At 31.7% G+C, this 13532-nt stretch overlaps 1 protein-coding gene and 1 non-coding gene across 2 annotated transcripts; both read left to right on the forward strand.

Moving 5' to 3' along the window:
- The first annotated feature begins 1296 nt into the window (after positions 1 to 1296).
- Positions 1297 to 9424, forward strand: LOC111298945 (vacuolar protein sorting-associated protein 45 homolog). Its single transcript, XM_022893712.2, has 13 exons — positions 1297 to 1665; positions 3041 to 3242; positions 3379 to 3458; positions 4098 to 4325; positions 4585 to 4710; positions 4819 to 4899; positions 4981 to 5122; positions 5233 to 5411; positions 6749 to 6904; positions 7295 to 7402; positions 7486 to 7607; positions 8470 to 8601; positions 8918 to 9424. The coding sequence occupies exons 1-13, from the start codon at positions 1576 to 1578 to the stop codon at positions 8976 to 8978; spliced, it is 1707 nt and encodes a 568-aa protein (XP_022749447.2). The 5' UTR covers positions 1297 to 1575; the 3' UTR covers positions 8979 to 9424.
- A 2317-nt stretch (positions 9425 to 11741) lies between these two features.
- Positions 11742 to 11830, forward strand: LOC149519600 (small nucleolar RNA Z221/R21b). The gene has a single exon (XR_016341232.1). It is a non-coding gene; the product is annotated as a small nucleolar RNA Z221/R21b (small nucleolar RNA).
- The last annotated feature ends 1702 nt before the right edge of the window (positions 11831 to 13532 follow it).

The following is a 13532-nucleotide window of genomic DNA, read 5'->3' on the forward strand; positions in this document are numbered from 1 at the left end:
AGGGTCATCTGGTATATGTGTTGGTCAACAGATGGTTACACGCGCCACATGCTTGATAGATGAATAAGCGAGTGTGTTATATGCATCCACGGCAAAAATATAGTGCACCCATATTACACACATTGTCGAGGGTGTGCCCGAGGCTCCATCTTCACCCGGTTATCGTGTTTCAAGTTTTCTGACTTAACTCGAATTGGTTCATCCAAAACTCGCTATTTTTGCATCATTTTGGACAAAAAAAAAAATTGGATTTCAACTTCTTTCAAACTCCATAATAATAAAACTATAATTTGAAGCCCAAAAATACAAAAAATCTTATGGATTTCAAAAAATTCAAAACTTTAAAAACTCATTTTGAGATTTAATGTCAACACCACATCAAGTGACTTTCATAATGAGTTTGGTTTTGATGTCAATTATTGGATTTGTGCAAAATCACAATCAGCTACTAATACAATTTATAACTATAATAAATTAACTTGGATATGGGCAAAAGCTTAATCCCACTAAATCAAGACCCATAGAATTGATGCTGCCATCCCGTACTTCTCGATATCACCTTCTAGGTTCTGATCAATGACTTATATAGTAAAAAGAATTACTCTTTAACCTTTCAAACTGAAGTTATGAAACCTAATGGTTTGACTTTATATATATATATATATATAAAGTAATAGTAAAAATATTTTTTAATATGTTAATCAAAATTGATCAATTATATTATAAATTTAAATATATAATTAAATTGAGATTATATTTAATTAAAATTATATTATATGTTCGAATATATTATTATATAATATCATTATAATTACTAATAATTTAATGTTAATTGACTCTTCAATCTATAAAATGAGATAATTGCAACAACTTATTAATATCAATAAACTTATTAATATATATAAGTATATATTTTATTACTAATTTAATTTTATATTTATGTATATTTATTATATTAATAAATTAATTATTTGATATTTTAATTTAATAAATTAATATTTTAAATTAAATAGGGATGCGTCTGTGATAGCAGCTATGATACATTTTTTATTTTTTATAATTTCTTTCGTTTTAAATTTTTATTAGATATATTTTATGAGAATAAAAATTAATTTAGATATATGGTGTCACCTCTATTATTTTATTTTTATATTTTTAATTAAATAAATTTTTAAAAAATTGCTGAATTAAAAATGATACAAAAAAATTGACTAGCATCCCACGGCAACGAGTAGCTAGTAAATTCTCATAAAATCCATCTTTTAAGTATTAATCGATGGAAAAAAAAAAAAAAGTGTAGAACGGGAAATGCATCATCAATCGATTGACGATTGACACAACACAAGATATACACAAGAAAAAAAAGACACAACGCAAGCTAGAACGAAACGTTGCTTTTGATCCGTCTTCTCTCTTTGCATGTTCAGATTTCTAAATTCCCTTTACGCTTAAGCAGATCTGAATCTTCTTTTACTCCAAAAAACCGTTACAACTACGCGGGAACATCACAAGTTGCTACCTGATCATCAATCACAGCCGTCGATCTTAAAGGGCTAGTTTAGAGAAAAATCGAAGATGGTGCTGGTGTCAGCCGTACGGGATTATGTTAATCGGATGTTTCAAGACATTTCCGGCATGAAAGTCCTCATTCTTGATTCTCAAACGGTAATCTAATCTTTCTTCTTTTTAATCCCAATTTTCCTTAAATCTGAATAAATTATAACTTATTACTTTAATTTGTTGTTTTCATTTTTATCATTAATTCCAGATGTAAGGCAACTTTAATTGGAAATAGACTAGTGCGGGAAATTGTTACGATCTGAGGGTAGAAATCAGGAAATTTGAGATAATTAGGAACTCAAGTGATTTTTTTCAATTTAGTGCAAACAGATTTGGCCTTTAATGGGCAAAGAGGCGTCGAATTTGTTGCTAGTTAATTAGGGTGAATTTATTCTTATCCTTTTTTAGTTTGCTTTTGTCTTTAATGGATCTTTTCTTATCCTGGAGTCCGCAAGTGATCGGCTGGTGTGGCGTAGTTTAGCTTTTTGATGAGCAAATGACTATTAGTTCTTGGTGGAAGAAGCTTAACACAGTTGTTTGAATGTTCCTTGCGTGATTTTTGTTGATTTTGCTGGTCTAACTTTGATAATTTGAGCTGGAAATTTGATAATTTTGTGTAGAATGAAGTAATTGGAGAGGGAGCTTCTCTCCATCCTATATAGCAGCCTTTTAGGATTCATATAAATTTGGAAGCAAACATGGTTGTTATGATGATAAACGTGTTTTAGAAATTATGATGCTTGTCAGTGTTTTTTATCTCTCCATTTTACAACTGCTAATGGTTTTGGATTATATCAAATTGAAGGTAGTGAACTGCTTCAGAAGAAAATCTGACTTTCGATATTGTTTGAAGTCCTGGTTGTAGTTAACATTAGTCTAAGAACTAGGAGGGCAACGGAGGGAGAGGAGAAGAGATGAAGGGGGATCCTACATTTCCAATTATTTATATTTCTAAAAGAAAAACAAGAAAAGAGAAAGGAAAGGAAAGTGTCAAAGGAGTTATGACTCCCTCTTCCTTCCCTTTTCCTCAATTAAAAAAAAAAGGCCTAAATGTATCTCTTCGAAGATTATGACCACAAGGAACCAGCCAAGCAAGAATATTTATGTTGAGGAGCTTGTTAGAGAAATGACCTCTTTATCTCAATAGGTATCTGGATATGTCCTTGGTCTTTAGGAATTTTTCTAGTCCTAGCTGGACTTTTCAATTTAATTCCCTGAGGCCATCTATAATTCCTATTCAGTTGCAGACCAAACACTGTGGTGTAACGTTCTTATATCGGATGAAATAATAGTTGTGTTTGCATCACTTACTTTTGTTATGAGAATTGAAGATTTGATTTTGCATTTTTGGTGGTAGTATATGGGGTTTCTCCATGGATCAAAATAACACTTAATACTAATAAATGAGTTTTTAAAAAAGAAAAGAAAAGAAAAATGTCATTTTAATTATGGGTAATTTATTCTGTTTTCTGAGTCACAGGTTAGCATTGTGAGTGTTGTTTATTCTCAGTCCGAGCTACTTCAGAAAGAAGTATTTTTGGTAGAATTGATAGACTCCATTTCCAAGTCAAAAGAATCTATGTCACATCTCAAGGCAGTTTATTTCCTTCGGCCTACATCAGAAAATATTCAATATATGCGGTCACAGCTATCCAATCCTAGGTTTGGAGAGTACCATTTGTGTAAGTTATTTGTATCTTTCGAAAATTTGATGTGGCTATAGTTTTATTTTACTGTGAAAATATGCCAAGTGTTTTATTGCCCAACCTTAGATGTTTTCCTTGTAGTCCTTTTTCATCTCATATTGGTTTTTTGCAGTTTTCTCAAACATGTTGAAGGATACCCAGATTCATCTTTTAGCCGATTCAGATGAGCAGGAAGTTGTCCAGCAAGTCCAGGTAACTGAAAATGCTAGTGTTGTTTTTCTTGACAGGAAGTTATGTGTGGTTGGCAATTCTTTGTCTGGCTTTTTATTTTAATGGTAAAATTGGTCAAAACTACTGAGTCTAGAGTCTATATGTGGTTGGGTAAACTATAATGTAACAAATCTGCTAGAAGATGATAGAGCCATTTCTGGTGCATCAGTTAGATCTTCGGTTGCTAAGGCACATTGCTTAATGGAAAAATCTTTTAAGGACCATGTTTAACCACCCCATTAAGGACTCTGCTTTTCTAAGAGCAGCAATGTGTGACAATGCTAACTCTTTAACATCATGAGGAGGTCCTTCTTGGAGTGATTTGATCTAACTATCAATGGGGAATATTTTCTTTATGTCAATAAGTTTATGCATTACCAAAATTGAAAGGGTTGATCTAATTGTTGTTGTTCTGCTGGCTTGAATATGTTATATGTTTGTAGTCCAATTTGCCTCCCTATATCAGACAATGTGAATTTTCCTTAATTGCTTAGTCTTGTTCATACATTTCTGTTGTGTATAATTACATTTTTAGATATTTCAGAGATGCCCTATACTGTTACACCTGAATTTGAAAGTTTGCCTTTGGACCCTTATATAGTTGTCACCTTGATCTTGCAGGAGTTTTATGCAGACTTCATTGCAGTTGATCCTTACCACTTCACTTTAAACACGCCCTCAAATCACCATTATATGCTTCCAGCAGTTGTGGATCCTACTAGTTTGCAGCACTTCTGTGACCGAGCTGTTGATAGTATTGGTGCAGTTTTCTTGGCATTAAAACGAAGACCAATTATTAGATATTCAAGGACCTCTGATATTGCAAAAAGGATTGCACATGAAACAGCGGTAAGTAAAATTGCTCTACTCTAAGTATTACAAACATTTATACCACCAATTATCTGGAATTTTACTAATAAAAACTGTTTTAGGTTTTGCTTAATTAATTGTGCCATGACTCCTTCAATATGTGTGTATTAACATATTTTAAAATAGTTTTGTCATGGATAAGAAGCTTTAAGTTTGTTCCAGAAATTTTGGATTCATGTAAAGGAACTGATTTTCTTCTTATTTGTTCCTTTTTATCTGTGTTCTGGGGATATGACAGAAACTAATGTACCAGCAAGAAAGTGGTCTTTTTGACTTCAGACGGATGGAAATGTCTCCATTGTTGCTGATAGTTGACAGAAGGGATGATCCTGTGACTCCATTGCTGAATCAATGGACCTATCAGGTACATTTAGTTCTGATTCTTACGTCACCAGTTCTTAAAGGTGATGTATGCCTCTTCGTACTTTCATATGGGTAGGAATGTCACATTTGCTGAATTGCTATTTTGTAGGCAATGGTTCACGAATTGATAGATGTTCAAGATAACAAAGTGGATTTGAGAAGCATTGGCAAATTTCCCAAAGATCAACAGGTTAATTGCATCTTCACCTCTGCTAGACATACTTGTTTTAATATTTTGCAGTGGTTTATCTTTGTAATCTCATGCTTACAGGAAGTAGTGCTCTCGTCAGAACAAGATGCTTTCTTCAAAGCTAACATGTATGAAAACTTTGGAGATATCGGAATAAATATCAAGCAAATGGTGGATAATTTTCAGCAAGTTGCTGAAAGCAACCAAAATATTCAGACAATAGGTTCGTATGGGACAAAATTGAGCATTTCAGATTTATTAGTAATTCTTTTTGGCAATTATTACTTATAGCTGAGTTAGTCCATTAAATTAGTATGCTTCGAATTTCTGCAGAAGACATGGCCAAATTTGTAGACAATTATCCTGAGTACAGAAAAATGCATGGAAATGTTTCAAAGCATGTGACATTGGTAACAGAAATGAGCAAGATAGTTGAAGAAAGAAAGCTTATGTTGGTTTCAGAAACTGAGCAGGAGCTGGCTTGCAATGGGGGCCAAGTTTCTGCTTTTGAGGTAGTGTACATGTGTTTGTTTTATCTAATGGTTCAATTTTTTAGCTTCATATCTATTTATGAGTTTGAATATATCAATCAATTCTACTTTACAATTTGTTTACTCCATTAAGATACAGAAGATATTTGCAAATCTAATGCTATTACAAGTGGGTGATTTGGCGGTAGAAGCATCAAGAGCAAAGACTACCTGAGGATGAATCTGAAATACAGGAAGTGGTGTTAGACCAAGGGATTGGATCTAGGAGCTTCATAGGAATGTTAAAACTGAAAAGCTTCTTATAAGGGTTGAGATTGATTGATACAAGCTACTGTTGAAATGAATAGATGATGAGATGCATAGGATATATCTGAAAGTGAAACTGTTGTCGAGGGGTAACTGTTGGTTCTATAGCTATGATTAAATGAGCTTATTTGTCTCTTATAGTGCTTTGTTTTAACAAAGGAGGATTCTTGCACTTTGGAGAAGACTGAGCTACATGCCTGTAACAAAAGAGATTACGGAAGAATATCTAATCAGCATTTTTTGTCCCTTACTCATATTAGATAATATAATCTTGGAAATTAAAATTCAGAATGAAGAAATAATATTTTAGTTGTAGTCAAAAACCTATATGCTATTTATTTATGTGCATGATTAAGACTTCAGATTCACAAAACTTGTAAGGATGTAGGAAGCCGGTTACAAGCTCCTCTTTAATGGGTTTACCATTCTGTTTTCCTGTTTATTTTCAATTTCCGATGCTGCACAAGCAGCTACATTGTTGTGACATATTTGGAAATAGTTGGCAGTAGATGAAGGAATGAAATAAAAGAACATTAATTTTCCAAGCATAGGTCTATAGGAACTAGAATGAGCAAAGATGGAAGAAATATAGGTTATCAGTACTATATTTACACATTGGTGAATTCTTGTTGAAGATGATCAGTAGCTTGTCTAATTAGATGACAAATGTATATCTAACTGATTGTGATAAAAAAAATCACACTATACATAGAAATAGAAACCATGATTTATTTACAATACACATATCATGCAGCAATTATTTTTGTCCTCAATTATTGCTCATCAAGTTTTCTGTTAACCCATCGTTTAGTTAAATCTACCTTATGTTACCACGTGCTCATCAAAATTGGTTCTCAATATTTGTTTTAACCATTTGATTTTGTTGTAGCTTTTTGAGTTTACTGGTATGAGATATAGATGATACCCATTTAAACTATTACATTTTCGAGACGATTATAGAATAAAATTTTAAACTGTGATTGGAATGATACTTGTAAGCCCATCGTGCAGTTGACAATCTCTGATGACCTTATTTACATGCTTCTTTTCAGGCGGTCACAAATCTTTTAAACAATGAAAGCATATCTGATATTGACCAACTACGCCTAGTAATGCTGTATGCTTTGCGCTATGAGAAGGAGAGCCCTGTCCAATTGATGCAGCTATTCAACAAATTGGCATCTCGGTCTGCCAAGTACAAGCCTGGGGTAACATAACCAACATGCACATATTTCTGCTTGGAATTTATGTGTCATCATCATTTTATCTAGTTTTTTCATGGGCACGTATGCATGTCCATTTCTAAATTTGTTTGTGGGTCATCATCCTCAACCAAAATTTAGCGCTTATCAATCATAATGGGTCATACAACCAGATCTCTCTTTCGACATTCTAGTTATCTAATTAATAATTCTTCTTGTTCGTAAAACTTAACTTTCTACTTGAGCTGCAGCTGTTTTATATGCTAGTTGAGTCTGTCATTGTTAATTCTCTGTGAAGTTGAATCAGTCAGCAATTGCGTTAAGAGCTATTAATCAATTCTCATTGTGGCTAAATGAGAGAAATCTGGTTTTAATTTGTTGGCAATTGTGGAACAGCTTGTCCAGTTTCTCCTAAAGCAAGCAGGGGTTGATAAACGCACTGGTGATCTCTACGGAAATCGTGATCTTCTAAATATTGCTCGTAACATGGCTCGTGGACTAAAGGTTTGTTGGAAAAGGTTTTACTTATTTGCTTGGAAAATTGTTCTTCAATTGCTTATAGATTATTTACAAACTTTTCTTGCTAGGGGGTTGAGAATGTCTACACCCAGCACCAGCCTCTTCTTTTCCATACTATGGAAAGCATAACCAAAGGACGGTTGAGAGATGTTGACTACCCATATGTTGGAAATCATTTTCAGCAGGGCAGGTTTGTAGCTAATAATAAAGTTTTCCAACATTATCAGGAAAGTTTGCAGTTATCTTTATGTTTACTGAATGACCGTATGGCTACAATAAATTTAATATCAGCTATTTAATGCTTTAAAGTGGATGCCCATTGATATTTGAACTTGCATATTTAGTTCATTGCTGGCCTCTTGTGAAGTTGATGCTGGAATATTTGAGTAATATGTGGCTGCTAATTTTGAAGGTTACTTGGAGTTATTCGATGTACTTCCATACTTTCAGCCTCTCCTGAGTTTGTGCAAGTATAATTCAAGAGATAAAGCCACACTATAAAATCGTGAATGCTAATGATATAGCATGAGTAATATAACCTCTCTTTCTAGTTGCAAGATGGTGTAAAACTCCACAAAAAGAAAAGGAAGGTGATGCAAAAAAATTTGAGAGAGCCATTTTGAGCACACAATTCAGTTGGGATCTGTAGGGTGCACGTTAGCAAAAGATGGAACTTTATTACAGTGTATATTCTTGCACACAAAACTCACAAGCTAAGCTTAAGTTTGCTTAGCTCAAGCTTGTTGAACAAATGCACCTAGTTCCAAACTTAACCAAGTGACAGCATGAACTGAGCTGAAGCACATGGGCTAGGCTTATTTGCTGCCCTAGAACTAGCATTACTTGTTGCATCAAATGAAGTCTGAAATGCATGAGAGCAGCCTTTAGCAAACCTCTCATTTTGGCTGGAACTTTGTTGATGCATAACAATTTAGGAAAACTCTTTCTGTGTGAGATAATGTTATTAATGATAAACAGTTATATGAGGAAAGAACGATATAAAAGGATCAAAGTAATAATTTTTCAATGATGCATGTTCCATCTTTATACAGGCCGCAGGAGGTAGTTATATTCATTGTTGGTGGAACAACTTATGAGGAGTCACGGTCTGTTGCTCAGCAAAACGCTAGCAATTTGGGAATTCGTTTTATACTTGGTGGGACAGCAGTTCTCAACTCTAAGAGGTAGGCTTTGGTTACTCTCTAATTCTTATACATGTATGCATATCGATATACTAAAACTTGTTGCCTAGTGTTCTGTACATAGTCCTTGTTTTACAATATGAATATTGAAAATAAAAAACAGATTTATGGAGCCTGTACCAAGTAATTGGTTTCTGATTTTAATGATATAATATTAGAAATTCCTACTTCATTTCATTGATATGTGCTAAATTAATTATACGAAAATGCTTTATAAATAGATTAGATGTTGGTTTAATGATTGCTGAACGTTGCCTACCAGGCTCTTGTTAAATTATTTTTTTGGCTTAAAATTCAGGTTTCTAAGGGACTTAGAAGAAGCTCAGAGGATAGCTCGAATCAGCACTAGTGTTGTATAAGTTCAAATTCAGGCGTATACGGCTTGAAAACCATGTAAATATGCATTTGTTGGTTCATAAAAGGATTTTCGGTTTAGATGATTGGAAGGGAAACGGTTTTGCCTGGAATTGCAACAGCATTATGACAAGGAGACCATGAAAATCAGGTCATTGTTGTCATAGACTCAGATGAGATGGTTTGACGTTCACCATTTGCCCAATGCAGAAGGAAAATGGCTAAAAGACGTTGAATTCTGCAGGGGGGAATTTTGGTCTTGCATCGCCCGTTTCTACTATGTTTGTACCCTCACCAACGAATAGATAAAATTTTGCAATCTTGTATACGGAAAATTTTGCTTTACTTTTTCTTTTTTTTTAATTGTGTACCGCATTGATGTATTCACTCTTCACCCCTGTATTTTTATTATCATATGATTGTAAAAAAAAAAAAAAGTAACTTTGGAGTCTCCTTTTTGTCCTATATTTTTCACATTTGGGGCTTAAAGATTAGTTGCCGCAACACTTGACACACGATAAATTCTAATAACATTATAAAAAAAAATCAATTTAAATAGTTCAAATACGAGTTGCTAAAATTTTATTTTTAAAATTTATGCTATTATTAGTGTATAACATCGTTGTTTTTATTTCTATCATTTTGAATAAGATATGAACAAATCTTGTTATATTGAATTGTTTTTTTAATTAATAAATATTAAAATATTATTTATGATTATTTGTTAAATTTAATAAACGAATATAAATAAAGTATTATTATTATTTTTATTGATAATATATAAAATTTATATATTGATATTGTATTAAAAATAAATTTTTTATATTTTTTATATTTTGTATTATTTTCTCAAAATACTTTTTTTTTTTCAAAAAAAATTTTTCGAGAATTTTGTTTTTGAATGGAACTTTAATAATTTATATTTCGTGTCAGTTTGTTTCTATAGATTATTTCTTATGCATGACTGAATAAAAATTGTCCAAAACAAAAATAGAAGCTATACCAAAGAAAAAGAAGCATTTTTATAGAAATTATTTTTCTCTTATTTTATTCCAAACGCAGTAAGTACAAATAATAGAAATGCCTTCCTGCACTAGATAAACATAATTGGTGGAGGAGGAGGTGCTGGATCTGATGTACGCCTACTAGGCCCAGAAGGAGGAATGGGCACGCCTTTAGGCAACATCCCAAAGTGCAAATGTGGAGGCGGCGGCGAACCTGATGTGATTGGGCTAGGTCCCGACGGAGGAATAGGTGTGTTCTTGGGCAGCATCCCAAAATTCAAGGTGCTGACTTTGAGTACCGATCTTGCATGGGCCGAAGGAGAGACATGGCCTAAAACTAATGCAAGCACAAACAAGGTGGAGCACCATAACCTGCTTTCCATTATGATTTAGTGCTATGACTTTTTAGAATTTTGTTTTTTTTTTTTTTTTTTGATATGATTGCTATAATACCATTTTGTTGTTTTATATAGAAGTAATGAATTTATTGATTAAGATGAATATGGCAAGTAAATCTTTGCGATTTTGGTTTCCTAAGTTTGTGTCACTGTATTATTGCATTTAATTGATTTTAGATTCTCAATTAAAGAATTTCATGATCGCCTAATTTGTTGCCTTTTTTAATTTTTGCTTTTGGTTCATAGTGTTGACTAGGAAAATCTTTTTTACATCTCTCCCTCTCTTTGTAAATTTTGAATAATACAATTTCTTTTATTCACATTTTGTAGCATAAAAAAAAAAAAAGTCACACGAGAAATATAAATTATAAGCATGAAATACAAAAGAAGTGGTGTTCTAGAGCATGCTATTTTGTTTAGTTATTTTTGTGTGTGATGATACTAATGGGATTGATTTCAATTATCATAAATAAATAACAATTCGATGTTTACTCGACTTCAAAATCAAAACCCTATCCTACGAGTAGACGAAAGTAAAAAGGAAGTTATATAGTGAGTCCAAATGGAATCAAAAACCATAAATAACACGATCGAGAAATATCAAAACAATATTAGCTAATTTGATCGACTATAGGAACAAGATAATTACTGAAATTAACAACTTGATTGTAAAACGGATGGAATATATGATCAAGGGAAGGGAACCAATTAGCAACGTGAAGATGATTATATTCTCCTGTAAAAAGCTATAGCAGCTTTTTTCTTAATCTTTTCAATTTAGAGTCGAGAAAATAGACAAAAAAAAAATCTAACAGATTCTTCTATTTTCTCTCTTTTCGGAGAGTCTCAAATTGAATAACTGAGATTAAACGTTTCGGCACAAATTATACATGCACAATGTTATAAACTTTTTTGCCCTTCTCCATCAAGTTTATATTTATTATAAAAAAATAGTATGATCCAGCAGTTCAGCTGTTAATCCTGGTCAATGAAACCTTTCACCGAACCCTTGAGTTGAGGCCTTGAGGCTTCAGCCCACGACCATCCCAAAACCGAAATCCATAGGTCCAAAAGAAGGCCATAAACGGGAAATAAAAGGCATCGGGGTTAATATTGTGATGACAAGAAAAATAAAAGTTGCGATTAGGTTAGGGTTTAGAGCTTCTTCCGTTTATAAAATGCCAAAACCAGACCTGGTGTGTTCGTCCACCTTTGTTCTCATTTGATGGCATAGCTCAGCGTAGCCTGCATATTTTTTCTTGGTCTTCTTATTGCTTTAGTTTCTGTTTTTAATTTTTAATTTAATTATATATATATATATATATATAGAAGTTAATAATGTAGATTTTAAGGTATTTTAAATTTTGGGCAATGATGAGGAATTAGAGAAAGTCATGCACCACTCTGATTCTAATGTGCTGATAATTTCTCTTTACCCATATTGTTTCTGAGCTCCTTCCTCTCCTTTTTCTAAAAAAAAAAATTTTAGTAATTGTTTTTCTAGTATTTGATTTATCTTCAGTCAACCCTTTTTCGCCCTTCAGTTTTTGAATTGAGAATATTAAACCAAAAAAAAAAAAAGAAAAAAGAAAAATAGGAACCAAGTCATGTGGTCTTCTTTAAAGGAACCATGATGCGGACCGTACAGCTTTTTCAGCATCTGGGGTTAAATTTTGGTCTGTGATGGTTCTTCTCTTTTAGAATTTTCCTTTCTTCCTTTTCTTTTCAATAGTTTTCGGGTTGATCTAATTCTTCTTGCTTTTGGAAAATTCTACCCGGCTTCTCGGAACTGTTATTTCTCTTGAAATGCCACTCAAAAGAAATAAAATATTGGACCCCAACCTATTGATGTTTAGAGATTAAATAAATATCAAACAAACAGGATGGAATATTTGATGTTTGACAGAAATCTAATAGTGGGTTTTGTGGATATGTACTTGCAAAATATGCAGAAAGTTTAATCACGGCAAGGGATTTTTTATCGGAAGACACGATGAAGGGAAGAATCCACGGAACAAAACGAGGTTTCAAGAAATAGATTTTAGACCATGTCATCTTCACCTCCAATTAATTAGTGATTTGATTTTCTTTCTCGGAGAAATAACTGTACTTATAACTGAGAACTGCTTAAACTTTCGGGCTAAAGGGAAAGTAATTTAAAAGAAAATTGATATTAAAATAAAAAATGAGTGATTTTTAAATATTCGTTGATTTAAAGAATATAAGAATTTGTATTTAATTTGAGAGAATATAAGATTATTTAATAAAATTATTTATTATATTATCTTTGATAATACGTAAATAATATATAATATTCATAATATAAATATGTAATAATAAGTTATTGTTCGTAAGTAGAGAAAACTCATCTATCCTCGTGTTAATGGTTGAAAGGAGATGATAAACCCGTTTCTCAAGGGGAATCAATTTTATATGTAATGATATTTAATAAATGTATTTTTAAATTTTATATATAATAATATAATTTTTTATGTTTTTAATAAAAATTATGTTTTTATTTTAGAAACGTTTTTATATCAATAAAAATTGTCTTTTTTATCTTAAAAATGTCATTTTTATTGAATTTTAAAAAATATTTTCAATATAGATTTTTTATCTTAAAAATGTTATCTTTAATGAATTTTTAAAATATATTTTTTCATGTTTTTAATAAAAATTATGTTTTTATCTTAGAAACGTCGTCTTTTTAACAAAAAATATGTTTTTATTTTAAAAACGTTATTTTTATTGAATTCTGAAAAATATTTTTTCATATTTTTGATAAAATACTATATTTTCTATTTTAGAAATATTATTTTTGTTGAATTATAAAACATATTTTTTCATTTTTTAACAAAAATTGTGTTTTTTATATCTTAAAAATATTATTAGTTCTAGGTTATCAATTACTAAAGTTTATATGTTAAAAATGTAGTACTTTTGAAACTATAAAAAAAAATTCAAAATCCTAATTGTCAGGTATCCAATCGTGTGGTTAGGAATACAGTTTTGCCTAATCATGTAGCTAGTAGTGTTGTGTTTGGATTGTCATGTAATTTTTTGATTTTCAAAAGTAAAATATATCGTTAAAAATTATTATTGAGATTAAAAATGGGACATAATTTACTTTCTTCTAGGAATCTTAAAAAACTTCAAA

This window comes from Durio zibethinus, chromosome 3 (genome assembly GCF_047325235.1).
Source record: "Durio zibethinus cultivar Kanyao isolate XHJ-2024 chromosome 3, ASM4732523v1, whole genome shotgun sequence".
Lineage (NCBI taxonomy): Eukaryota > Viridiplantae > Streptophyta > Magnoliopsida > Malvales > Malvaceae > Durio > Durio zibethinus.